Genomic DNA, 27,998 nt, shown 5'->3' with positions numbered 1-27,998 from the left:
TGGGTGAGGAGGGAGTGGGGGAGTAAGTTACCCAGAGAGGAGGTGGTTGTGTCCAGACCAAATGGTTGTGTCCCATTCACGCTGCATACTAGTAATCAATGGTCCCAGACAGATTAACTAGTCCAAATCTTCGATGTACATAGTTCGGTCCAAAACTTCAATTCCGTGACCATTTTCTGGCTAGTAAGGTTTGACGATTGATTTGACTTCTATTGACATTTTATAACAAAAATAGCCTCTATGTCCCTCCCAAAAATCCCGGCATTTTTCGCCAGAGGCCCGAATCCAAGATGACCGCCGGCACTATCTTGAAAAATTAAGTTTTGAACCAGAACACCTAGAATCACATACAAAGACACTTTTTTGGGTAATTTGACCACGAGGATTCCGAATCTGACATTAGTTTGACGTTATGACATTATTTTGACCCAGAAATCCTAGATGGCCACCATCCAGTAGAGCGAAAATGCAACTTTTAAATGGGAGAACATATGATCATGAATTAACACATTATTTTGGCTAAATCTATACTGGCCACGGAATTGAGGTCCTGATTAGTGAATTGCTATTTTATTGTTTTTTATTTGTCTGTGTGTGTAATGTCATATACTTATTTCTGTCTTTCCAGGGAGTATACGAGCGAATGAGACGGCACTGAGAAGCGCAGTATTCAGAAGATAGCTGTCAAGAGAATGTCCACCGTTCCGTGTGTCCTCCAGTGTGGCGGGCTTTGCAATGAAGCCACTGATGTCGTTACCTCCGTTGAGAGTTGGGAAAATCTCAAGAAAAAAGCCCTGTTATGGAGCGGTCTTGACAAGTTCGGAGACGTTTATGCAACAGTCAATTGGGATAATGGTCCCGGCAGACAATGTGTCCATAAATCATGTAGGCTGACCTTATGGAATGCTAATAAACTGGAGCAGGCCAAGACAAGACAGAAAAAACGAGAAGTCAAGGAATGCCAATCTCAGTCTTCGTCCATGTCTGAGGCTTTCCCCCCGGCTGCTTCTCCACCTGCCAAGCGGCTGCGATCAAGTGTAGAAGGGCTGATACATGAAAAAACAAAATGTGTCTGGTGCTGTAAACCGGAGTCGGCAAAGCACCCAGAATCAAAGCTGTCCCTGATTTCGTATGATAATGCATGGGCAACGTTCAAGAGTCACACGGTGGTCCTCGAAGATCAGAGCATGCGAGACAGAATCAACTGTGTGATCGATTATGCAGCTGATGACCCATATGCGATTGAGATCAGATATCACAACAAATGCTGGTTGAAATATGTGCGTAGTTACCAGAAAATGAGTGAAGATGACAAACTCCCACGCATGCACAATGTCAATGTACTCGCATGCACGCATGCACTCCCACGCATGCACTGGAGGAGGATGCTGACCTGGACAGCCTTATCACTAACTTATTCATCCATGTGGAGGCCAGTGACATGGCAGACTACTGGAGGGACTTCCTGTCCATGACAGATGCACTAATGCAGAATGTCCACGCAGTCTATATCTGTAACTGGGACGAGTACGTCAGCTCTCTGCGCGCCATGCTGCCATGGATGGTAGCGTACGACAACAATAGGTACGGGAGGTGGCTATCTGACTTCTGGGCAATGCTGACAAATCTCCCTGCTGATCAGGTCACCTTCCTTCGTACTGACTTCGCTCAGTCCATCACAGGCAACCCCTACTCCAACATGGCCTGGGACATGTGGATCGAATGCACCATGAACAAGGGCAGCAAAATGAAGTCTGGCTGGCTCTCCATCCTCAAGAATGAGAAGCAGCTGCTGGTGCACTCCAGAAATGTGAACAATGTAGCCCAGATCCGGGCGGCTCATAATGCCCTGGCCAACCGAAAAAAAGCCAAGAGGAAGCACATTGAATGTGGCCCAAAACGAATGCGAGAAGATGAGCAGTGCGTGCAGGACCTGGTAGCCTGCATACATGAGTTTGACTCCTTTCCATTCGACCCATCCTCACCCACACTCCGCACCCTACAGTCAGCCATGCCTGCCTCTAATGAGCTCGTTGTGGACTTCAATTCTGCCCTTGCTGCAGGGGAGGAAAAGTTGACCAGCTTCTTGCAGGAGCGGGTATTCAGTAAGAATACCTCCCTTCATGCACCTGTCCCTCTGAGTAAACGCTTGACATTTGCCAAGATGCCAGACAAGGAGAAGCCCAGGGAGGAACTCAAAACGAGAGCTGCTGAAATGGAGCAGAATGCTCTCAAGGCAGTGATCAACCTGGTTGAGGTCAGTCATCTTGTGGACCTCACTGAGGTGCTGGAACATCGTGTTGTTGAGGAGTGTGTGGCTTTATTCAACTCCAACGGAACATACAGGAAGACACAGAAGAGTAAGCTCATCCAGAAACTCTCTCTGCAATCTGTAGATCTGCAGGAACCCTACACCGCTCTCATCGACATGGGCATGATTTGGAGGATGGCAACTCCATCAGCAGAGGATCGACAGACGCAACATGGCACCCCATACAAGTGGTCAGACTATGTCCACAAGGTGTCTTCCATCATCCTTGCCCGCCATGGTGATGCTGAACGTATCTTCTGTGTGAATGACCCATATGACACACCATACTCTACTAAAGATGACGAGCGAGACCTGCGGGTACAGGGTAAGGCACATATACCCAACACCTACATGAAATTGAATGACCCCTTCCCTTCTGCCCAAGCATTCAAAACACTTCTATGTAGCGTCAGCAACAAGGGGCGGATGCAAAAGCTGATATGCACCTACCTGACAGACCTTGCAGAGAGTGTTGATGCAGAGATTGTCTACTCTGTTGGCTCCCACTGCACCAATTTGTCAACCCAGCAACCAATGGAGAACTACAGCTTTGACCAGTCTGAGGCTGATACTGTCCTCTTTTCTGCTTACGCAGTTCTGCGTGAATCAGGCTACAGTGGCCCTGTTGTCATTGATACCGCTGATACCGATGCCTATGTCGCGGCAGCAGTCATCTCGCAGCAGCTGCCCGGAAAGCTCTGTATCAAGAGGAAGAAGGAGACTATTTTATGTCATGGCCTGGTTAATGACGAGATGGCAGACTGTATTGTGCAGCTGCACTGTATGACAGGCTGTGATGCCAACTCAGGCTTTTATGGCAAGGGTAAGAAGTTGGTGTATGACCGGGTGGCGAAGAGCCCTGTGGCTCGACGGCAGCTCTCGCTGTGTGGAGATAGCCTTGACCTTGAGGAGGAGGTGCTAGAGGAGCTCTTCCAGTTCACACGACATGTCATCTATGGCGACGAAAAGAGTAGCACCATGGCTGAGGCCCGTGCAGCAAAGTGGAAGACACTGAAAAACAAATCATTTATCCGTCTCCTTCCAGATGCAGACAGCCTACGCCAACACTGCCTCCGAGCAAACTACTTGGCATATCTTGTGCGTCATCCCTCCAAGAAACACCACCCCTCGCCACTCGGACATGGCTGGGAGCCGGTGGGTGGTCGCTGTCGCCCTGTCAGCCACACGCAACCTGCTCTCCCGACACATCTACCTGCACCAGGGCCAGCTGAAGAGAGTGAGGAAGATGAGAGCCAGGAGGGGAATGAGGAGCGAGATGATGATGTACAAAGGTGGGGAGATTCATCGGAATCTGATGATTCAGATTCTAGTGAAGCAGAATGCTCTGAGTCGGACTAATCATATAATTAAAGGTCATATTGATTAATTACTTCATTTGAAAACTGTTCAAGTCACAGCTATTAAAAATAGCTTATTTTGAAGTGTAATGAGTTTACTTGTCATGCAATCATCAATTACTTTACTGCAAGATATCCTTATGGAGGTAGTTTCTTTAACATGTTTAAGTACAAAGTTGCATTTTCGCTCTACTGGATGGTGGCCATCTTGGATTTCTGGGTCAAACTAATGTCAGATTCGGAATCCTCGTGGTCAAATTACCCAAAAAAGTGTCTTTGTACGTGATTCTAGGTGTTCTGGTTCAAAACTTAATTTTTCAAGATAGTGCCGGCGGTCATCTTGGATTCGGGCCTCTGGCGAAAAATGCCGGGATTTTTGGGAGGGACATAGAGGCTATTTTTGTTATAAAATGTCAATAGAAGTCAAATCAATCGTCAAACCTTACTAGCCAGAAAATGGTCACGGAATTGAAGTTTTGGACCTAACTAACAGTACTAACTTCTGTCACTCGGCTCTCAAAACATTTCATCCACAATAAACTTTCTGTGCTGAAGAAATCTTCATCATTTGATATTTACAGCGAAAGACTTCCACATGGCTCTGGTAAATGAAAAATTGCACTGCGTGACCTGTGCATTCCCTTTCCAGGAAGCTAAAAAGAAGCAGGAAGAATCAATCGAACGTTCCCGATATATGCAGAAAAGACAAGGACTCGTACAACATCGCAAAGCTCTTGGAAACCTGCGGGTCACGGTAGGTTTATACCCCTTCATCGTCCTGGACAATATGAGGCCATGACGTCAGTTTGCCATCACGTCACAGACTACACTAACTGTGCAATACCAATAGTGGTCCTGAAGTTAACTGTAAAGACGTTCATTGTTACTTCCGTCATCTGTGAAGGATGGAGGGTATGTTTTCACCCCGTGTTTGTTGTTATGAAGAAAATTGAAATTTTTCGTCATATGTCGGTCTGTCTCGTTTGTTTGTTTTGTTTGTTTGTCTGAGAGTGATAACTCATGAACGCTTTCAGGTATCTTCTTCAAACTTTACCAGAGGATTCGGAAGGAAAAAAAGTGAGGCCGTCAATGTTTTTGACTAATTATATGTCGAAACCTTGATCTTTTCTACCCCCGCCAATTCACCCCAGATATACTTTTTTGAAATTCCAACTTCTTTCCTGGAAGTCCTTGCAGTTTTCATATGTTTTATACCTCTCCCACCTCCCCCCAAGCCCTCTCCCTCCCACAGTTCTCTCGATGTCCCTGCTCTCAAATGTTGTTTGTGTCCTTCCCCCTCTCTCCCCATCTTGTCTACCGCTCCCCTTATTTTGTGTTTTATGTGTCGGTTTGACTTTTTGTGGGATTAATGTTAGCTCTTTCACGAGCCTCGATGTTGTATACAAAAAAAAAGAAGAAAAAAAAGGTCAAGGTGACAGTGACATCAGTTGCATAGCTGAGCAGATCAGGCGTGACGGTAGAAATCGCGTGACGATATAAATCGTTCATGAGCCACTGGTGGGAAAGATATCAAAACGGCTCAAAGGTCAAGGTTCTCTCGATTTTCATCATACCTGTCAAGCTACCACCACCTGACGCCTTCTTGTTATTTGCAAAATCGAAGATTTTTCAAGTATATTGGTCAGTTGCGTTTGTTATTCTGTCTGTTTGTTCGTCACTCAACTACAGGTCAGAATTCTAAACCAATCGTCACGAAACTTCACCAAGTTGTAGAGGTCGTCACAATGGAGAAGCCTATTGAGTTTGAGATCAAAGGGCATCTGGAGGTCAAATTTCTAAAATCATCATTTTTCATCTGAAAAATCGTCACTTTTCATCCAATTGACCCGAGCTTTGATCAAGCTCCTCAATTTTAATCTTGATGAAATGGACAATTTGCTGTATCAATGGAAACCTTTTTGGGGCGATGGGAGGGGCGGATTTTGCAATTATCGTGTTCTGCATGACGTCTTGTTTGTTTGTGTGTTTGTGTGCAGGACATCTCAAAAGGTTGTGGACAATTTCAGAGGAAATTCAGTGGGCAGGTTGGGTGTGCAACAAGGACGAATTCATTAGATTTTGGTGAACATCCGGATACTTGAATTTTAAAAGTGATTCTTCACCATTGAGAGATGGAGCCAAAAAATATATATAGCAGGATATGTCAATAAGTTATGGACGAATGGTGGACGAAACTTGGTGACAGGTTGGGTGTGTGACAAGGACAAATCGATTCGATGTTGGTGAAGATCCGGATCCGGATAGGAATTTTTAAAAGTGATTGCACCATTCAGCAAATTAGCTTGCTTAGGGCGAAATGTGTATATATATATATACATACAGTCACGTGAAAAAGTAAGTACACCCGATGTAAAGTTTTGACTTTTTCAACATATTTCAACATACAGCTATTTGATCTTCATTTCAACAATATTGATAGATAAAGGTGATATAATATAACAAATATCATGAAACATTTACATTTTGTAGTCCATTGTATAATTTAAATAAACATAAATGCAAATTTCGCATGTGGATAAAGTAAGTACACCCTTGGCTCTAATAGGTGGTATTGCCCCCTTTGGCAGAAACAACCTCAAGTAGGCGTTTCTTATAACTGTCTACCAGTCTCTGACATCGACTGGGAGAAATTTTTGCCCACTCCATGCAGAATTCTTTCAGCTGTGCGATGTTTGAGGGGTTTCTTGCATGCACAGCTCGTTTCAAATCCCCCCACACCATCTCGTTGGGATTTAGATCCGGGCTTTGACTTGGCCATTCCAGAACCCTCCATTTCTTTCTTTTCAGCCATTCCTTGGTGGATTCACTGGTATGTTTAGGGTCATTGTCATGTTGCAAGGTCCACCTTCGGTTGAGCTTCAACTCTCCGACAGATAGCCTCACATTATCCTCAAGCACCCTCTGGTACAATGAAGAATTCATAGTGGATTCTATGATGGTGAGCTGCCCAGGCCCTGATGCAGCAAAGCTGCCCCAAACCATAATATTTCCACCACCATGCTTTACAGTTGGTATCAGGTTCTTGTGGTCAAATCTTGTCTTTGGTTTTCACCAAACATGTCTTCTGGTACTGTGACCAAATAGCTCTACCTTTGACTCATCTGTCCAGAGCACATTGTTCCAGAAGTGCTAGACTTTACCTAAGTGTTCATTGGCAAACTTTAGTGGTGCCCTGATGTTCTTTCTGGACAGCAAAGGTTTCCTCCTGGCACACCTCCCATGTAGATCTAATTTGTGCAGCCTCTTTCTAATGGTAGACTCATGCACTTTGGCATCAAAAGTGGCAAGAGCTACCTGTCGGTCCCGTGATGACATTCTGGGGTTCTTAGAGACTTCTTTCAGCATCTTGCGGTCTGCTCTCGGGCTGAACTTGGTGGGGCGGCCTGGCCTGAACAAGTTGGCAGTTGTTCGGAATATTCTCCATTTGTAGATGATCCTCCGGACAGTCGAATGATTGATTTCAAATTGTTTGGAGATCTTTTTAAATCCCTTCCCAGACTCGTAGGCATCTATAACCTTCTTTCTGAAGGCCTCAGAGAGCTCTTTTGATCTAGGCATGGTGACGCCACACACTTCAACAACAAAGAGCAAACCAAACTAAATGTCTGAGGTTTAAATAAGACAGGTTCCTCCACGATCCTCTCTAACGATGTTCTAATCATTTGCACCTGAGCTGGTACACCTGATTCTAATTTTAGGTATTTGAAGTAGTGATAAATGTAGGGGTGTACTTACTTTTTCCACATGCGAAATTTGCATTTATGTTTATTTAAATTATACAATGGACTACAAAATGTAAATGTTTCATGATATTTGTTATATTATATCACCTTTATCTTTCAATGTTGTTGAAATGAAGATCAAATAGCTGTATGTTGAAATATGTTGAAAAAGTCAAAACTTTACATGGGGTGTACTTACTTTTTCACATGACTATATATATATATATATATATATATATATATATATATATATATACATACATATATATATTTTTTATAAACAGGAATCAAATTCCTGCAAGGGGCCAAGTGTGAAAAAATTCTGACTCAATGTGGGGCTCGAACCACGGACCTCCGTTGATAACGCGTCAACAGCCCACTGCGCTATTGAGGCAGCTGCAATCTCCTCAGAACTTTTCCACACTTAACACTGCTAGCCGGGTTCGTGTGATAGGAAAATCCTTTGTGACACAAAGGATTTTCCTATCACACGAACCCAGGTTACACTCCCCGTAAAATAGATTAATTATGTAAAATGATTAAAAATCACGGGGAAACCCAGGTTACCGCATGGTGGATATATATGTATATATATATATATATATATATATATATATATATATATATATATATATATATATATATATATATATATATATATATATATACATATATATATACACAAGAACAAAGACAAGCCAATTAAATTTTGATTCAGGTTCCGAATCCAGATCCGGTCAATCAGTGGGATACAAAATGTAAACTGTTCAGCCGAGCAGAGTTATGCGCTCTACCGAATTCCATTCCAGTTTTTAATACAATAATGATACACGAGATATTCCTCCATACTTTAAAGGTGTGAAAAGTCTTTGTTCAATCGCCCTTCATCCAGTTTTTGTCTTTTCCTAACGGCACGCACACTCAGGCTGGTCGTGACGAAGGGTTAAGCTCCTGCACAAAGCCATGAGAGTGCGATGCGGAGCTGTATAAATGTTCTGTGTAGCAAAGAGATCAAATAATGTTGAATGGATGAGGTCACTAGAGTGTTGACAAGAACCTTGCAATTCCGATAAGATAAAGCCGTACAAAAGGTAAGGTTTTCAAGCAAGGAAAAAAGCATCCTCCTGAAAGAACTGTTAAAAAAAAAAAATAGCGACAGAATGATACTGTGGCGGACACAAAAGCCCACTGGCGTGGTGACATCATTCCGCGCACCAAGTGGGCGGTGGCCACGCCCGAGGGGTAGGCGTGGCCTCATGATATACACCGGGCGCGCAGCCCGGAGCGCGCCAGTGTTACAGTGAGCTCCTGAAATAAAGACGCTTATAAGTTACCGCTTGTCCGCTTCCTCCTTGCTCGCAAGCAGCGCGCGTAACGCCACGCTTCACTGGTGACCCCCTCGACGCTGGATCTGCCGGAGCGATCCTTCCACACGCGACGCCATTGCCATGGCCAACTTCATCAAACTTCCCGAATTTTGGGAGGCTCAGGCCGAAGTCTGGTTCGTCCAGGCCGAAGCCCAATTTCAGCTTCGGCGCCTCACCGGCGATGACACGCGCTATTGCCACGTCGTCGCCTCCCTCGGGCCCGGCACGGCCGCTCGAGTTGTGTCCGTCCTTCGCCACCCACCGGACGGCCACAAGTACGAGGCACTCAAGCGGCTACTCCTAGCCACGTTCGGCCTCACGGACGACGCACGGGCCGACCGCCTCCTGGATCTCCCCGAGCTCGGTGACACGCGCCCGTCGGTCCGAATGGACCATATGCTGTCACTGTTGGGCGACGAAGCCCCCGGTTCTCTATTCCGGGCGCTTTTCCGTCGCCAACTTCCAGCGCAGGTTCGCCTCGCGTTGGCCGGGACCGGGCTAACGGAACCCCGAGCATTGGCAGCCGAGGCGGACAGGTACTTCGCCGCTTCGGACACGCGGGCGAGAGTTGGCGTGGCCGTCACGGCCCTCGAGGCTGATGCTGCTGATGCTGCTGATGCTGCTGTTCCACAGCATCAGCTTATACAGCATACGCAGCATGCTGATACGCACCTCGTGACCGCCGCCACGCCCCGCCCACCGCCGCGGTGAAAACCGCCACCACGGGGAAACCCACCAACTCCACCGGCCTGGCGGAGCCAGCCACGCTCCTCCAGCTCCACCACCTGGTGCTGGTTCCACGCCAAGTTCGGCCACGAAGCTCGGCAGTGTCATCCGCCATGCTCCTTCAACAGGTCGGGAAACGCCCGGGCCGGCGCTCAATAGTGGCGATGAGCGCCGGCCGTTCGAGCAGCCTGCTGTTCATAACGGACACCTTCTCCGGGCGCCGTTACCTGTGCGACACGGGAGCGCAGGTGAGTGTCGTTCCCGCCGGCACGTCAGACAAGCACGCCGCGGGTGGGGGCCCCGCGCTGCTTGCCGTGAACGGGACGCCCATCCGTACGTACGGAAAACGCTGCCTCTCTCTGCGGTTCGGAGGGCAGGTTTTCCGATGGACGTTCGTCACCGCCGACGTGCCCATGGCACTGCTTGGCGCGGACTTCCTGTGCGCTAATGGGCTCCTGGTCGACGTCAAGCGCAGACGTCTTGTCCAGGCCGAGACGTTCAGCTCGCTCGCTTGTGCGTTGCCCAGCTCAACGAGCGGCTTGCCAAACGGTTCGGTTCCGGCCACGTTGGTCTGTACGCTTCCGGCAGCGGACGCATTCACCCGCCGGCTTCCCGGCGGGGGCCGTCAAGCACGGGGTGGCCCATCACATCCCCACCGTCGGGCCACCGGTCTACGCCCGGGCACGCCGCCTCGAGCCGACGAAGCTGGCGGTGGCAAAAGCGGGGTTCGCTACCCTGGAGCGACTCGGCATCGTTCGGCGCTCAGAGAGCGCTTGGGCGTCGCCGCTGCACATCGTGCCGAAGCCCGGCGGGGGATGGCGACCGTGCGGGGACTATCGCCGTCTCAATGACGCCACGACTCCCGACCGCTACCCCGTCCCCCACATTCAGGACTTTTCCGCCCGTTTGGCGGGCAGGTCCTTCTTCTCGAAGGTGGACCTCATACGCGGCTACCATCAGGTCCCCGTCAGGCCGGAGGACGTCCCGAAGACGGCGGTCATCACGCCATTCGGACTCTTCGAGTTCCTGCGCATGCCCTTCGGTCTGAAGAATGCGGCTCAGGCGTTCCAGCGACTGATGGACAGCGTCCTGCGCGACTTGGATTTTGTCTACGTCTACCTGGACGATATCCTCGTCGCCAGCGCGTCCCGGGAAGAGCACCTACGCCACCTCCACACGCTCTTCGAACGCCTGGGCCAGCATGGCCTGATTGTGAACCCCGCAAAGTGCCGGTTCGGCGCCGCCATAATCGATTTTCTGGGGCACCGTGTCACCAGGCACGGAGCCGTCCCCCTGCCGGCCAAGGTGGAGGCGGTGAAGGGGTTTCCGCGCCCCTGCACGATCAGAGGGCTGCAGGAGTTCCTGGGCATGGTGAACTTTTACCATCGGTTCCTGCCCTGTATCGCCCAGCTCCTGCGCCCCCTGCACGAAGCTCTCCGAGGTAAGCCGGGCAAAGGCGACGTTACCTGGACCGAGCAGATGGACACGGCGTTCACGGGCGCGAAGCTCGCCTTGGCTAACGCCACCATGCTCGCGCACCCGGCGCCCGATGCACCGATCGCCCTCACCACCGATGCCTCGGACTACGCGGTGGGCGCGGTGCACGAGCAATGGGTGCGTGGAGCTTGGCAACCGCTGGCGTTCTTTAGCCGGCAGCTTCGCCCGCCCAAACGCCGTTACAGTACCATCGACCGCGAGTTGCTCGGGCTTCACTTGGCGGTCAGGCACTTCCGCCATCTGCTCGAGGGCCGTGCGTTCACTGCCTTCGTCGACCACAAGCCGCTGATCTTCGCGATGGGCAAGGTCACCGAGCCGTGGTCGGCCCGGCAGCAGCGTCACCTCTCGGCCGTGTCCGAGTACACGACGGACATCCAGCACGTCGCGGGGAAGGACAACCCGGTGGCGGATTGCCTTTCCCGGGCCGTCGCCCACGCAGTCCACCTCGGCATCGACTATGCCCGGATGGCAGCGGACCAGGCCGCTGAACCCGACGTCCAGGCCTTGCGGACCGCCGTCACGGGCCTCCGCGTCACCGAGGTGCCGTTCGACGGCGCGGGCGCGGCCCTCTTGTGCGACGTCTCCCTCGGGTGTCCTCGCCCCATCGTGCCCGCGGGCTGGCAGCGCCAGGTGTTTGATGCCATCCACGGCCTGTCCCACCCGGGCGCGAGGGCCTCCCAAAGGCTGATCGCCGACAAGTTCGTCTGGCATGGCCTCCGGAAGGCCGTCCGCGGCTGGGCCAGGACGTGCCTCGCGTGCCAGCACGCCAAGGTGCACCGGCACACCCAGGCCCCGTTGGCCCCGTTCACGGTGCCGGAACGCCGGTTTGACCACGTCCACGTGGACCTGGTGGGACCTCTGCCCCCCTCGCGGAGTTTCACCTACGTCCTCACCATGGTGGACCGCACCACCCGGTGGCCGGAGGCCGTGCCCTTGGCGTCGACAACGGCGGCCGATGTCGCGCAGGCTTTCATCGCCACCTGGGTCGCCCGGTTCGGCGCCCCCTCAGACATCTCGTCCGACCGCGGCCCCCAGTTCACCTCGGAGCTCTGGGGGGCGGTCGCGCAGGGGCTCGGGGTCCGGCTGCACCGAACCACGGCCTACCACCCCCAGGCTAACGGCCTGTGTGAGCGATTTCACCGCTCATTGAAGGCCGCGCTCCGGGCCACCCTCCGCGACGGCGGCTGGGTCGACAGGCTCCCCTGGGTCCTGCTGGGCCTCCGGACGGCGCCCAAGGAGGACCTGCGCGCATCCGCGGCGGAGTTGGTCTTCGGGCAACCGCTGCGGGTGCCGGGCGAGTTCCTCCCCGACTCCACGGCACCATGGCACAGCAGCGCTCCGCTCTGCAAGAGACCGCCCAGAGGTTCGCCCCGGTGCCAACGGCATGCCACGGGCACCCACCGACGCACGTCGCCCCGGAGCTTCGCACGGCGGAGTACGTCTTCGTCCGCCACGATGCCCACCGGACACCACTGCGGCCCCCGTACGACGGGCCTTTCCGCGTGCTGGAGACCGGGGCGAAGCACTTCACCCTGGACATCGGCGGTACTCCTGACCGCGTTTCGGTAGACCGCCTCAAGCCGGCCCACCTCGACGTGGACCATCCACCGCCAGTGGCCCGACCCCCACGTCGGGGCCGCCCCCCTGCGGGCGGACCCCTGGCACCGCCGCCCCCCGGTCCTGCACGCAGCCAGGGGCATCCCACCTGGCATCCCTGCACCCCGGACGCCGCCGATCGCCAGGGGGCGCTTCGGCCGGGTCATTCGTCTGCCCCGCAAACTGGCCCTCCAGGTGCGCGGGAATTCTGGGGGGGCGCATGTGGCGGACACAAAAGCCCACTGGCGTGGTGACATCATTCCGCGCACCAAGTGGGCGGTGGCCACGCCCGAGGGGTAGGCGTGGCCTCATGATATACACCGGGCGCGCAGCCCGGAGCGCGCCAGTGTTACAGTGAGCTCCTGAAATAAAGATGCTTATAAGTTACCGCTTGTCCGCTTCCTCCTTGCTCGCAAGCAGCGCGCGTAACGCCGCGCTTTAATACAATATTAAAATCCCAGGATCATCATAGATATTACTTTGTTCTTTTTTAGGTGCATTTTTGTCATTAAGCTCATGAATTTTCAATAATGAGCAGAAAGTCTATTTTAGCATGAAGTAAACATTAAATATGTGTACCTTTTTAATGTTGAAGGCTCCAGTCATGGACTATATCGTCCTCATCAAGTCCAGGCCTTAAATAAAAGAGCTGCATTGATAGAAAAGTGAAGAAATGGAGAATAGTCAAGTTTTTGAGGAAGTCAAAAATCTGCTTTTTGAAAAGGGGAAGGTCGTAAGTGTTTGGAAACACGTGGGAAGTTGGAATCTTGTCCCAATCTCTTCCTATCTCATCACCATCTCCTGTATAGCATATGCATATATTTGCTACTGACATGACTATTTTGGAATCATTTTGGGCTTGGGTTGGCATTGTCGTAGTTGGGGCATATGCACATTGCCAACATAGGTTTAACATTTGATTTTACATGTAAACAGTTTTTCTTTCAGTGAATAAAAGGGATATGGGGAGTGAGCCCATGGCCCCCTTTCCAGGGGAGATATGGCCATAGGGAACACAACTTAAGGTTAGGGCATAACTTAAGTGCAAAACCTGATGCTGCATGGCCAGTTTGGTGTGGATCCAGTTGTGGGTTAATGAGAAGAAGATTTTTTGAATGAAATACCAACATTTGGGTGAAAACACCCCTTTTACTGCCATTATAGGGGGCACATCTGGATGGAGAGCAGAACCCCATGAGACCTTTTTATCCTGATGCATCGTACCAAATTTGGTCCATATCGGTCGGGTAGTTAGTGAGATGTTTTTGTCACATGTTAACAGACGGACGTACGTGTGGCCGGACACCCACTCTATGGGGTTATTTCAGAGAAATAACCCAAAAATGAAGATCCCGTTGTATTATAAGAGACAAAAATAAATTAGATGACAAGCTGAGGAACTATAATGACAATAGCCAACTTTAGAAATGAAGGTATTCAGGTTGTGGTGTCCATTTTTGAGGTATTCCATACCCACAACGTATCACCCATGCATGTACCTCGGCTGCAGGCTTTTTGTGGACGTCACGTGAGCGTGCGAGCACCGACTAACCCAAACGGAGGCCCATTCACCAACACCACGACGGATCTTAAATGGCTACCGGTGACCGGTGGTGCTCAAGGGAAGACCGAGCAGGCGCTGGAGAAGAACGATGAACGATGGGGTCGCCTGGTGAACCGAGTGTACCCCAAGTCCCATTACACATCCCATGACCCCACATTACGCTTGTAGCTAGCTGTTCATTGTTCGACATTTGGTTATTGGTGAAAGCGTTACCTGAATGAAAATGTGAAGCCTTTAAAAATGAGCGCAACTCTCAATGTTGAAATTATATTTGCGTTTCACAAACTCGATCATTTATCCTGCACAATCTATATACAGCATACCCAAGCAGTTAAATTACCTTTGGAGGAATTACAAGAACATTGCCAGCTGGTCTGTACATAGAGAGAAAACCAGAAAGAACAAACAAAGCAAATGAGATCAGACATATAAAAGCGAAACCAGGTGTGTTGGAATGAAACCAATGAACACCAAGGACTTGAATTGTGCAGAGAGAGTTTCACCGAACCCCGTGGGAACACCACATCGTGTCGAGTGCAGCCTCTAACATCGTCATCGGATAGATAAACATCTTTCCTGGTTTTTTTCTTTCAATTTAAGAAATTGTTTGGCAACATCTGATGTCCGACGACACATTACACGGTATCGGAATGAGGAAAAAGAAAATACATTGTTCGGTCCCCATGATACTCGGTCCAATTAAAGTTTGCCAAACAATCGTCTCGTCTTCCATGTCTGTGACATTTTGTCCTCATCATCACAATACAAACGAAATAAAACACAATTTCTCAATCAAATGCAAATCTTCTTGACAGAGCGCAAGCACCATGCAATCAAACCACGTGATCAAACGGTTCCTCGTTTACATTCAGTCTGGCAGTGTCAGACTGTACGAAGACAACTTCTCTCTTTGGACCGCGAGATCATGTTCGATGGAGTCACATTTCTCCAAGCTCAGCTATGATGGGGTTGGTGGATAGGAACAAGAATAAAGCTCAAATGAGGTTTATGGCACCGTACAGGGTAAGATGGAACAACAAATCTTTTTAACTGTTCCTCAAAGCAATTATCAATGAAAGGCAATTGATGTAACTAGCGTGACTCGGCGCTCCGCGTGCCTCACCACACGTCGTTTCAGAAGGGTTAGGCATCTTTGACCATTTTGGTGTATTTTGGGTCTTCAGGGCCATTTGGGTCTTTGGTGTCTTTTGGGTTTTCGGTGTCTTTTGGGTCTTCGGTATCTTCAGGGGCTTTTGAGTCTTAAGGGTATTTTGGTTCTTCTTGGTATTTAAGGGTCTTTTTTGGTCTTTGGGGTATTTTGGGTCTTCAGGGTATTTCGGGTCTTCAGGGTATTTTTGGTCTTTGGGATGTTTTGGGCATTCGGGGTGTTTTGGGTATTCGGGGTGTTTTGGGTATTCGGGGTGTTTTGGGCATTCGGGGTGTTTTGGGTCTTCGGGGTGTTTTGGGCCTTCGGGGTGTTTTGGGTCTTCGGGGTGTTTTGGGGTCTTCGGGGTGTTTTGGGTCTTTGGGGTGTTTTGGGTCTTCGGGGTGTTTTGGGTCTTCGGGGTGTTTTGGGTCTTCGGGGTGTTTTGGGTCTTCTGGGTGTTTTGGGTCTTCGGGGTGTTTTGGGTCTACGTCTTTTGGGTTTTTGGGTATTCAGGGTATTTTGGGTATTCAGGGGTCTTTTTTTTTCTTTCTTTTTTCTTTTTTGTATACTGAATCGAGGCTCGTGAAAGAGCTAACATTTACTTCACAAACAAATCGACCAGACAAACAAAATACACAAAAAGAGGGAGCGGCAGACAAGATGGGGAGAAAAGGGGAAGCACACAAACACAACATCCGAGAGCAGGGAGATGTGTGGAAGGGAGAGGGCCTGGGGGGAGGAGGCATGGGAAGGGGGGGGGGGGGGGGGGAAGTTGTTGTTAGTATAGGGTTAGTATAAACCCTAACCCTTTATATGTCTGAACCCTAACAACCCTAACAACTCGGGGAGAAGTATAAAGCACAAGGACACCAAGGACTTCCAGGACAGAAGTTGGTATTTCAAAAAGAGGAATTGGGGTGAAATTAGCGGGTGTAGAAAAGATCAAGGTTTTGGATGGGGGAAGATAAGAGATGGTGGTGAACAGCTGTTTTAAAGACTTGGAGGGTGGAGTGGGATTGAAGAGAGTGAGGGAGTTTGTTCCAGAGGCGGGAGAAAAGAGGAATGAAGGAGTGAAGGTGAGCAGAGAGTCTTGATTTTGGCAGTTTAACCAAAAGAGGGTTGCAGGCAGATCTTGTACGACCTGTAGGAATATTTGCGGGACAGAGCCCAGAGAGAGCTGGGGGGGCAAGGCCAGAGAGGAGTCGGTAGAAGACGGAAAGACCACCAACCTGCCTGCGGTGAGTGAGTGAGAGGCCCTTGGAGTTAGCTTCATCGCGGGAGATTCCAATGATTCTGAATGCTTTGGTTTCAACAGCGCGAAGGCGAGCTAGGTGTGAGGCAGGAGCACCAGCCCAGAGGGGAGAGCAGTATTCCATTGAGCTGCGGGTGAAAGCCTTGTATGTGGTGAGGAGCTCAGGTGTGCCAAGGAAGGACTTCGCACGACGGAGGATGCCCAGTCGGCGACTGGCTTTGGAGGCCAGATTTCAAATGTGGTTTTTCCAGGAAAGATCATGGCAGATAGTGAGACCCAAAAGCTTGAGTGACAGAACTTCTTGGAGAGGATTATTCAGAAAGTGGATGGGAGGGTTGTCCAGTCGGTCTTTTCGGAGAGACATCGTAAGAGTGTGAGATTTGTCAGGATTGAAAGACATGTTCCACTTGTTTGCCCAGTCTGTGATTTTGTCAAGGTCTGCAGAGAGTGAGGAGGCTGCAGACTGCCGATCTGAGGGATGAAGAATGGAGCGACAGAGAGTAGAGTCGTCAGCAAAGAGATAGAGAGGATTTTCAAGAGAGTCAGAGAGATCATTGATGAAGACCAGAAAAAGCACAGGGCCCAGAACACTGCCTTGGGGAACTCCAGCCTGAACAGGAAGAGGAGATGAGAGAAACCCATTCAGGGCCACACGTTGACTACAACTAGAGAGGAAGTCTGCCAGCCATGCGTGGAGATTTCCATGGATACCAAAAGAGGAGAGTTTGGTGAGCAGAGCGGGATGCCAGACTGTATCGAAGGCACGTGATATGTCAAGGGAGACTGCTCTAATTTCCTGTTTGGCATTGAGGACCTCCATCCATTGTTGAGAAAGCAGAAGCAGCATGTCCAGAGTGGAGTGTCCAGGTCTGAAACCAAATTGATGATCAGAGATCAAGCCATTGGAGAAGAGGAAAGATTTCATATCTGAAGCAATGATGGATTCCATGACCTTGCTGATAATTGGGAGAAGGCTGATTGGTCTGTAGTTGCTGGGATCTGTTTTTGCACCTTTTTTGTGCAAAGCGGTGATGTTGGCAGATTTCCAAGCAGATGGAAGATGACCTTGAGCAAAAGAGAGGGTGAAGAGAACAGAGAGAGGGAGTGAAAGAGCAGAAGAACATGATTTTAGGACCCGTGGGCTGATGCCGTCAGGTCCAGTTGCAGAATCAGAGTCGAGGGTTGACAGACACTTTTCCACCTTGTCAGGAGGAAAGGACACAGAGTCCAGGAGCAGCTGGGTACGACTGGGTACGGTGGGTACAAAGAGGGATGGGTTTGGGACACAAGATTTAGAGGCAAACACAGAGTTGAGGCATTCGGCTTTTTCACGTGCGGAGTCAGCCGTGTGGCCATTTAAGGTGAGGGAGGGGATGGAGGGGGAACAAACACCAGAAACAGATTTTACCAGACGCCACCAGGATTTGGAAGAGGGAGACAGATAAGAGAGTTCGGTCCTGAGGACGGAGAGATATTGTTTCCTGGCTCTCCTGAGGGTGGACACACACTTGTTTCGGGCTTTGTGAAAGGAAATGAGATTTCCTTCCGTTGGATTTGCTTTCCAGGAGACGAAAGCAAGTTGTTTCTGGGCAATAGCCTCACCACAAGATTCCGTGTACCATGGACGGGCGGAAGGGTATGACAACTGAAGACGAGAAGGGATAAAACTGTGCATGAGAGAGAGCAATTTACTTTGGAAGAATTCCCAGGATGAGTTGATGTCAGAGGCAGTAGAGATGGGAGACCAGTCCAGATGATTGATGGCTGCTTGAAGACCGTGCCAGTTGGCCTGAGTGAAATGCCAGACTCGTCGACGCTGAGGAGGCTCTTGGTGGTCTGAAGGGTCGTCAAAGGTCTAAGGGGTCTCAGCAGTCAACGCAATTAAGAGGGTGTTCATTTCATTTGAAGAAGAAGAAGACGTTTTCGTCGCATATAATCATAACGACATACATATTACCATATACGTTTACTCTATTATAAGAAGATACATTTAAATTGTGGGCAGCGTTTGCTCACCTGTATCTTTCGCACGACATTCTTCCGCTTCACCCGCAAGTTTGTGCGGCCCTCGGGTAACTCCTGAGCATTGAAAGCACAAGAGAACATGGTCGTTAAATTGAAGTCTACTTTGACTTGGCAGTGACACTCCAAAATGAAAAATAAATATAAAAAAAAGAAATGATAATCCCGAGTCATCTTTCAGCACGATCCACGACAATAAATGGAGACCGGCTACCTGAAAAGACGCGTCGAGACTGGTGGGGTTTAGGTCATGAGCAAGGACGTCAAGAGATGTCAATGTACTATTTACACGATTGGAAGTGACAAAACAAATGAACACAACATGTGTGATTTCAGTCTGGTGTTAGCATCATGAAGCTCGTCATCATGCTGCTGCATTACATCAAAGAGCCGCACATATCCACAAAAGCATCATCATGGTGACCCCTGAAGCCCCCTCCCTATCACAGTGTTCCCACAATCGTTACCATAGAATCAACCTGTTCCAGTAGCTTCACAAACTGCTCCATCTGGCCTTTCACTCGCCGGCTCAGCTTGCTTAGGGCCGAAGGTTTCAGGCTTTCCTCCAAGAAACCCTGCTTGTGAAAACCAGCAACCATGGAGACACCTTTCAGGTTATTTATTAACAACATCATTTGAATCTAACGATAATTATTAATCAGGCAAACAGCCAATCCAGAACATGCACACACAGCGAAAAGCAGGGTTAGGCATTCGGGTGTGTACGTGTGGCGTGCATGTCTGCATTTAAAAAATTCATTCTCTCGGCAACCATTAGTCAGATTGACACGAAATTTTACCATAGGAGCGCCTCTACTTGTATGATTTTTTTGATTCATAATTTTGACATCATAGGTCACATGCTACAGGCGGAATCTTGGAAAAGCCTCGCACCTCTATATCTCTGAAACAACTCCATGGAAAAAATTGAAACTTGGATCATTGTCAAGTACTCCCCATGGGGAATAAGATATTTTAATGATGATGTCATCGGTGCCTTCATTATGACTTCATCCGATTAGTATGAATTTTTTTTCTCTGCAACTGTTGGTCCGATGGACACAATTTTCATCGTAGGAGCACCTCCTCCTGTAGAATATTTTAATAATTATGACGTCATAGGTCACGTGATACAGGCTCCATCTTGGAGAAAAAAAACGAAAAACGGTGCACCTCTATATCTCCAGAACCGCTCCATGGGAAAAAATTGAAACGTGGCTCAATGTAAAGAACTCCGCATGGGGAATAAGTGTCGTTAACGATGACGTCATTGGTGCCGTAATTATGACGTCATAATTCGACAGGACAATGCTTGGTCTGATCAGTTTTAACTTTATTGAGCGTGAACTAAGCAACAATTATATTAGAGAATATAAATTTATGACGTCATCGCTCACGTGGTCTGTCAGCCATATTGGATCCAAGAAAGAAAAAAAACCGTTTAAAAAAAAGAAGAATTGGCTTGCACCAAGTTGACTGCGCAGGGTAAGTATTCTATGAATACCATCTTGTTTAAAATGGCATTTATTTTACATCCACTCACACTTGTGATAGACATTGGAGTTGTTGTTTTTGTTGGTTCGTATGCAGCCTGTGGCTGCTGGTTGTATCATTTTTCTTGAAACACGTTTGTGCCGCTGATGCAGTGCCCCAAATACGAGTGAGCTGGTACTCAATTTGCATACCTCGGAAGGATGACAGGCCGAGTCAACCCCACTGGTGTTAATTCAACGATCAACCGGGATTCAAACTCAGGATCCCAAGCCGTTAAGCCAATACCAGGCTATAGGAGTGGTGACTAAATTACTATTTACCAATTTATAAATTACAACATAGTACTCTGTGTAGGTGCTTCGTGTAATGCAATCCCAAAGATCAACAAAATACCCAGTATCTACTGGAGACATAGACTGAGATAAACGTTAATTTCAATTCTGCAGCTGTTTTAAGGTCATCAGACAACCCTTTGTCTTGTCGACATTGATAATTTGGAGATGAATTGGCATCCTTGATATTAGGACACAATGGCCTGCTCACCATGAAAGAAAGCAGAGGATTTTATCCTTTGCGAGAAAGATCGACAGCAATCTCCATGCTAAGTTTGTTTTGTTGTTGTTGTTGTTGTTGTTGTTGTTGTTTTTAATCATGTGATGTCTTTTGCTGCAAATGGATGTGCAAGATTAAACAGGGCAAAGTTGTTCATTCACATGGTCGTGAACTGGGCAGCACCCACATTTTCAATGCCATCCAGTTCCTGCCGGATGTCACTCAGCCTCAGAGACAGTTTTTCAACTCCACCCTCCAGCTCTTCAAGCTTGTGCTGCATTTCCTCTTCCCCTGCATTGTTCTGCACAGGCCAGGCAAAAATTAAATGCCAACAAAACACATGGGCACAAGGTGTGTGCCACCCTTTAAGTATGTTTAAATTAAAATGCAATATGATTTTAATTGTGCCCAAAAAACTTTGAAGTCTCTACATTGCGACGTGACACTTGCAGTAAAAACAGCTGACCATTTGGTGCTCCACAGGGTAACAAGACATTGAGCCATTGTGTGCGATAAGCTGGCATTTTTAAATGAACGCACAAACAACAACCACGTAGATCCGGCGGGAAAAGCACTTTGTCATTTTGTCACAATGGTCAATTTGTCAAAAAGAAATCAACACGAAAGATAAACAAAATAGTGACGTTTGAGGTGGAAACGCTTAACAGTATCCCGATGCAGAAGTTCAAGGGTACAGTGCAATATAAGAAAGTTTACAGGTACGGCACAAGCTTGTTCATGAAGACGATGCGTTGTTTCACCCACCAATGCACGAAAATGTTGAAATTGTGTGTGTGTGTGTGTGTTCTCCCCTTGACCTGCCATCACAATCATCTTCTGTCCTTCAAATACTACTTCACAATACCACAGGTCCATCACCCACTGAAAGATGGTTAGGTGCACACCACAATGACATCACATTGTTGCTGTATACGTTTCATGGTTGTAATCAGAATTAAAGTTTGAAGTATCAAGCACCTGTGGCAGCGATTACAGCTTCGAGTCTTCTTGGATATGTTGGTATCAGCATTGCACATCTGGATTTGGAGAGTTTCCCCCATTCTTCCTTGTAGATTTACTCAAGCACTGTGAAGTTGGATGGAGAGCATCAGTGAACAGCAATCTTCAAATTTTTCCACAGATTCTCAATGGGATTAAAGTCTGGGCTTTGGCTGAGCCACTCAAGGACTTTCACATTCTTGTTCTGAAGCCACTTTAGTGTTGCTTTGGCTCGATGTTTGGAATCATTATCGTGTTGGAACGTAAATCTTCACCGCAGACGAAGGTCTTATGCACTCTGAAGCAGGTTCTCCTCAACGTTTTGCCTGCATTTGGCTCCATTCATTGTTCCCTCTATCCTGACAATTCTCCCAGTCCCTGCCGCTAAAAAGCATCCCCATAACATGATGCCGCCACCACTATGCTTCATGGTAGGGATGGTGTTAGATGGGTGATGAGATGTACTCGGTATCCACCAGACATAGCGCTTTGCATTCAGGCCAAATAGTTCAATCTTCGTTTCATCAGACCACACAATCTTTTGCCTCATGCTCCGAGTCTTTCACGTCCCTTATGCAAACTCTAGGCATGTTGTCATGTGCCCTTTTTCTCAGGGATGGCTGCCGCCTGGACACTCTCCCTTAAAGCCCAGATTTGTGAAGTGCTGCAGAGACTGTTGTCCTTCTGCAGGTTCTCCCATCTCAGGTAAGGAACTCTGTAGTTGTCAGTGGTTATTGGGTTCTTGTTCACCTCCCTGACCAAGGTACTTCTTGCCCGGTTGCTCAGTTTGGTCGGATGGCCAGCTCTAGGTTTGGGTAGTTCAATATTCTTTCCATTTCCTAATGATGGAGCTCATTGCGCTCTTGGGAACTTTCAACACTCTTTCTAAATTTTTCTTTCTAAATCATGTCCAATCAATACAATTTAATTGGCCACAGGTTGACTCCAATCAAGTTGTAGAGACATCTCAAGGATATAATCAAAGGAAATTGGATGCACCTGAGCTCAATTTGGAGTGTATTAGCAAAGAGGCTGAAACCTTTTGACATTTCAGCTTTTCGTTTTTAATTATTTTGTAAAAAAATTCCAAAAAAAAGAAAATCCACTTTGACATTATGGGGTATTATGTGTAGATCAGTGACAAAAAAAAACTTAATTTATTCCATTTTAAATTCAGACTACAATTCAGAAAAATGTGAAAAAGTCAAAGGGTGTGACTATTTTCTGAAGGCACTGGAGCTTAAACGTGTAAAACAATGAAGATAAGAGTGGAACTTTCATCGTTCACTGAAGAACTGCTTAAAGAAGATGAAGGGAATATAAGCAAGCGCTGATACTCTCGGACCCCCGCCTTTTGGGTGGTTTGAGGAATAGATCTGTGTAATATGAAAGCTAAATCTTGAACGGTTTTTGAAATACCGTGTAGACAAAAGTACATGAACGGATGATCGGTCAGTCAGACGGAGATCATTTTGATGTCCACCTGTCTCCGACCTTGTCGGAGGGGCGAAGGACAACAATGGTGTAACGGTTCACTTTTGGGAAATGTAATTCAGCCATACTGAGTCCATGGTGCTATGGCCGATTGGAATGGAAACCAGCAGGTCAGCATGATCCAGAGCTAAAAACAGAGGTTACAAATAGTGCTTTCATCACACGGTGGTTATTTTATCATTTAAATTTATACTCCTGCCATATACTAAGTCTGATAGTACATATGTATGGAAGGACCTGCCCAATGCTGGAGTGACTCAGCATATCCACAACACTTTTGTTAACAAACCGAAAAGTGACTTGCGCATGTCTTGTCCGAACCGTGGGTAAATGCCAATTATAGCCTTGTTACTTATTATACCATGCTCTATCAGAGTGTACTATGCTGTGTTACAATCAGCCATACCATGCTAACTTAACCAATTTTGTGCTGTAATCTGCTATTACATGCTGTACTGTGTTCAACACAGTGCTGCCTGATACTGCATCATGTAAAAACAAGCGTTTTGCCTAGGTCCCCCGTCGGTGAAGTGATGTGAGTTGACAAAGTGGAAGACGCAAGGCGGCAATCTTGGATTTTGACGTGGCGACCCAATTTTCAATAGCGTTATTCCTTATGCGTAGATACACCCACACACCAGATTAGACGTGAGTAGTTCGTTTATTTTTCAAGATATTTCGCTCACAAGGTTCAGACATACATGGCGGTGGCCATCTTGGATTTTGACGTGGCGACCCGATTTTCAATAGCGTTCTTCCTTATGCCGAGATACACCCACACACCAGATTAGAAGTTGGTAATTCGCTTATTTTTCAAGTTATTCCGCTCACAAGGTTCAGACATACATGGCGTCAGACGTACATGGCGGCGGCCATCTTGGATTTTGACGTGGGTTGCACCCGCACACCAAATTAGAATTTGGTCCTTCGCTTACGCATGCACGCACGCACGCCCACATGCACGGGAAAACCATAGTCCCCCTTTCGCTCCGCGGTGCGATGGGGGGACAAAAATCTACACAATGCTGCACTGAACTGCACTGTTGCATCAACCTGTAATTATGTGTGTAGAGCTGGGGTCAGTCAGCAATGATCAAATCGAATGCATCCAAGATAATGGATGAAATGGAGGGAGAGTTTACACAAGTCAAAGAACAAAGGGACTGCTTTAAATATTAGGGGTTTAATGATGAAGGGTCAAACTCAAATACCAAAGAGAGATGTGGGGTTATTAAAACAAAAGAAGAGAAGAGAAAAGGCGTAATGTAAAAAAAGGACGAATAAGAAGAAGCATGAAAAAGGAGAAATCTTGTATTAGAAAAGGAGCCGTGTCTGTCTGTCTGTCTGTCTATCTGTCTGTCTATCTGTCTGTCTATCTATCTGTCTATCTGTCTGTCTGTTTGTTTGTTTGTTTTTCATGCTATAACTTGAGAATGGATTGACGGAGTTCAATGATACCAATGACGGTGCATTCAAGGAACTCCTTAGTTTGTGATGCAAAACATAACTAGAGCTTCCAGGGAAGCAGAACTAAACTGAACTGACCGGACAACTTTAAAGTCCTAAATTCTTGTGCTTTTCTTAAGAGCTGAAAAAAATATGCCGGCCTATGGTGGCCATTTTGTGACAGATCGGGTTGACATGCGATAGCAACCTACCTTGTGTGGTAAGAGTCACACACCAAGTTTGATCAAAATCCATGAATATTTGTGGACGTTAAAGTCTTAACGTCGTTTCGGAGCTGAAAACAATATGGCGGCCTATGGCGGCCATTTTGTGACGGATCGGGTTGGAATGCAATAGCAACCAACCTTGTGTGGTAAGGGTTAAACATTCTAAGTTCGATCAAAATCTGTTAATATTTGTGGACGCCAGAGTGTTAACGTCGTTTTCATGACCAAAAACAAAATGGTCGCCTAAGTCCGCCATTTATCAACGGATCGGGCTGAAATCTAATACCAACCTGGTCCTTGGGGTAAGGATGCTGCATGTCAAGTTTGATCAGAATCGGTTGATATATGTGGATGCTGGAGTGTTAACGTCGAAAGGTTAACAGATGACGACGACGACGGAGGGTTCAGTATGTGATGAACATAACTGGACGGCAGTCCAGTCGAGTTAAAAATAACAAGCATTCTGAGTATTGCGCTGCAATACATGTCCCCTACCGGCAGTCTGTCGTCCGGAAAACTGTTGGGGAAATTAAAAAGGGTTATTCACCCACAGGTTCTGAATCGTTCCCAATCGCAACTTACCTCAGGACGGGCTCACCTGTGATTCGCACTCGGGACTTCGATTTATACACCTTGCAGACAGGTCAGCAGAAGCACGAGAAAATAAGTTGTTGATAAAGAACCTTTCGAGTCGCTAAATATCAGTAATTTATTATATTTTCCGGTTCACGATCAATGATCGATGTGTATATATATATATATGTTGCTCGGCTTGGCTCCACCCCTCCGGAAAGTGCACGCCGTGTCGCGCTTTTGACGTTCGCGAGACGAGGCTGAGGGCGAGCGGTGCGGCTTGAGGAGAACTCTAGAATAAACAAGAGATATCCATTTTTAAAATATTTCCGTTTAATTAACGATATCTGCCAAACCACGTGCCCTATCGCAAATTCCAAAATGACATTTTAGTAGACTGACATGCTGAACAGATCTGTGAAGTTTCCCCTCGATTGGATCAAAAATGAGGGAGGAGTTCGGTTTTAAAAGTTCATGCTTAAAAACGTCATAACTCTGAAACCATGTGATGCATGACGTCATGCTCGCTGACTTTTTTGTTCGTCATGGGTATGCGATTCTGCCGGCAAAGTTTGGCCTCGATCTGTTCAGCCGTTGCAGAGAAAAAGTGGTTTTCGTGTTTTCACGAAAAACAATATGGCGACCGAACCACGTGACATGTGACGTCATAATTACCATTAAAATATTCTACAGACCGAGTCCATCATATGGTGAAAATTTGATCTCAATCGGTCCTATTATTGCAGAGAAATTGGTTTTTAAAGGAAATTAAAACTTAAAATGGCACTGAGTTAAGGATCATCAGAATTATCAGAATTCCCAAAGTTAAAAGTGCCATAACTTTGTCAAAAATGATCGAAACGTCGTGAAGTTCGAACTTGATCTGTAACTTATCATGAGGAAACCATGTGCCAAGTTTGAAATCATTAGCATTAAGCGTTTAGACAAAAAGTCCGGAAAACTGTTCTTTGCGTGACGGACTGACGGACTGACAGACGGAGGGACGGCGTGCAAACCTATAGTCCCCTCCGGTGTGCACCGGTAGGGGACTAATAAAGAAGGAGGTTTGTGTGTGGGCACACGTGGAGAAACTGCAAACGCCAACACTCCTCTCTTCTCTTTCTCTCTCCACCTGCTGGTCGTTGGTACGTTGTGTATACTGTCATGGCGGCTCCTTGCTTAGTGTTGCAAGTCCTCTGTCTCGTAATTGTTTTCCCTCACTCTGCCCCTCATTTCGCTCCATTGTGTCCTTCTTTCTGCTTGTAACGGTTTTCACCTCTATGTTGAGATGAGTGAGAGAAAGAGAGCATGCGTAGCGGTGCAGGTAAGGGTTTATCTATTCTTAAGTTCGTTTTGGTAACTCCTTCTTTCCCAAAGTTGTGGAAAGTTGGAGAGCGTTGCCCACTTCCTCTTCCCGGGTTGGGGAGGGGTAGTGAGGCTGCGTTGAAATGGCGGCTGATTGTTCACAACAACATGTTGCGTTCAAACAGATATCGCACAAGCACGGTGTGACGTGATCCCCACCAGAAGGTGTCTCGGTGGAAGCGATTGCGCTGGCGATCTGGAATGTGATCGGATATGACAAGGTATGGGCTGCTTGACGTATGAACAAGCGAGTGATCGTTTTTGTGTCGGACGAAGCACTCGTCGGTTTGATTGTTGAACAAGGTTTGTCCCTCGACTCCAGGACATTTATCATGATGTACCCACTTGATAGCCCGGCCCAGGTGGTTGTCATTAGTAACGTCCTCCCCATTCCTAAAGAATGAAACAATACTTGCAGCATTGCAGCGTTATGGTAACTGTGTTTCTCCATTAAAAATGCTCCCTGTCGGCTTCAAAGATAAGCGAGTCAGCCACGTCATGAGCTTTCTGAGCTTTCACAGACAAGTATTTATGATACTTAAAAAAGAACATGAACGTACCTTTTTATAACAGAACCATGTCTTAAAAGAGCCACTCTTTTTGCAATTCTTTGTTTTGTAAAATAAGAACACATCGCTTCATCATTGAATACTTTGTAAACAAAATGACATGAAAAATGTTGCTGATTTGATGATTGGAAATACCCAATGGATGAGCGCTGCAGCAGTAGCAGCTAAGGTTGGGATGCATTCCATCCGTTTGACATCAGATTTAATATGACCCGACTGCAAAGCCACAATGAGCCGGAGAAGCCAAAGCCTCTTGCCACTATTTTACCCATCACTATGGCATCAGTAGGTTAGGTAGTTGGTAGTAGGTAGGTGTAGTAGGTACCGTACCTAGTTCAAAATGACACCATTTGCATTCTGGAAGAGATTAAAATTTATTAAATTTACTTCTTGATTAATTCGGTTAATTCCGTCTCAACTTCGGATATTTCCGGCCGTGAAAAACTATCCCCTACGGCCGCGAGATTTCTAAAAAATAATTGTTCGTCAATTTTAGAATATTTGACGCCGTTTTCAGCATCCGAAATGTGGTAATAAGCTTTTTTGGAATATTTTTTCAAATGCTCGAATCTCATTGGTTCCGGTGTTTGGTGACGATTTTCGTTGAAGATAACCAGGGCCCGTGCGGGCCCGGGGAACGAGGTTGATCTTAAAGTATTTTAATTACAAATTAGAGGTGCATAAGATTGTGAATCA

General features: G+C 47.4%; 2 protein-coding genes across 7 annotated transcripts in view; one reads left to right on the top strand and one right to left on the bottom strand.

The window, feature by feature from the left end:
* CFAP69 (cilia and flagella associated protein 69) overlaps positions 1-14,881 on the top strand; it is a 104,088-nt gene extending 89,207 nt beyond the window's left edge. Inside the window, exons 20-21 of the mRNA XM_068119291.2 lie at positions 4,319-4,423; positions 14,109-14,881. Coding sequence (XP_067975392.2) covers positions 4,319-4,423; positions 14,109-14,330 — 327 coding nt within the window. The 3' untranslated portion in view covers positions 14,331-14,881. The remainder of the gene's footprint in view (positions 1-4,318; positions 4,424-14,108) is intronic.
* LOC137429611 (BAG family molecular chaperone regulator 1) overlaps positions 14,416-27,998 on the bottom strand; it is a 35,557-nt gene continuing 21,974 nt past the window's right edge. For 2 of the 6 annotated variants that reach the window (XM_078779631.1, XM_068119668.2), the window contains exons 4-7: positions 20,817-20,930; positions 19,051-19,158; positions 18,578-18,640; positions 14,416-15,120 (exon numbers count right to left, since the gene is read on the bottom strand). In XM_078779631.1, coding sequence (XP_078635757.1) covers positions 15,031-15,120; positions 18,578-18,640; positions 19,051-19,158; positions 20,817-20,930 — 375 coding nt within the window. In that variant the 3' untranslated portion in view covers positions 14,416-15,030. Of the gene's footprint in view, positions 15,121-18,253; positions 18,417-18,577; positions 18,641-19,050; positions 19,159-20,816; positions 20,931-27,998 lie in introns of all 6 variants that reach the window. The other 4 variants (XM_068119667.2, XM_068119665.2, XM_068119666.2 and 1 more) reach the window with 4 other exon arrangements.

Source organism: Myxine glutinosa, chromosome 6 (genome assembly GCF_964187855.1).
Source record: "Myxine glutinosa chromosome 6, kmMyxGlut1.1, whole genome shotgun sequence".
In the NCBI taxonomy this organism is placed as follows: domain Eukaryota; kingdom Metazoa; phylum Chordata; class Myxini; order Myxiniformes; family Myxinidae; genus Myxine; species Myxine glutinosa.
Note: the sequence above shows the minus strand (reverse complement) of the source record. Positions and strands in the feature narration are given on the sequence as shown.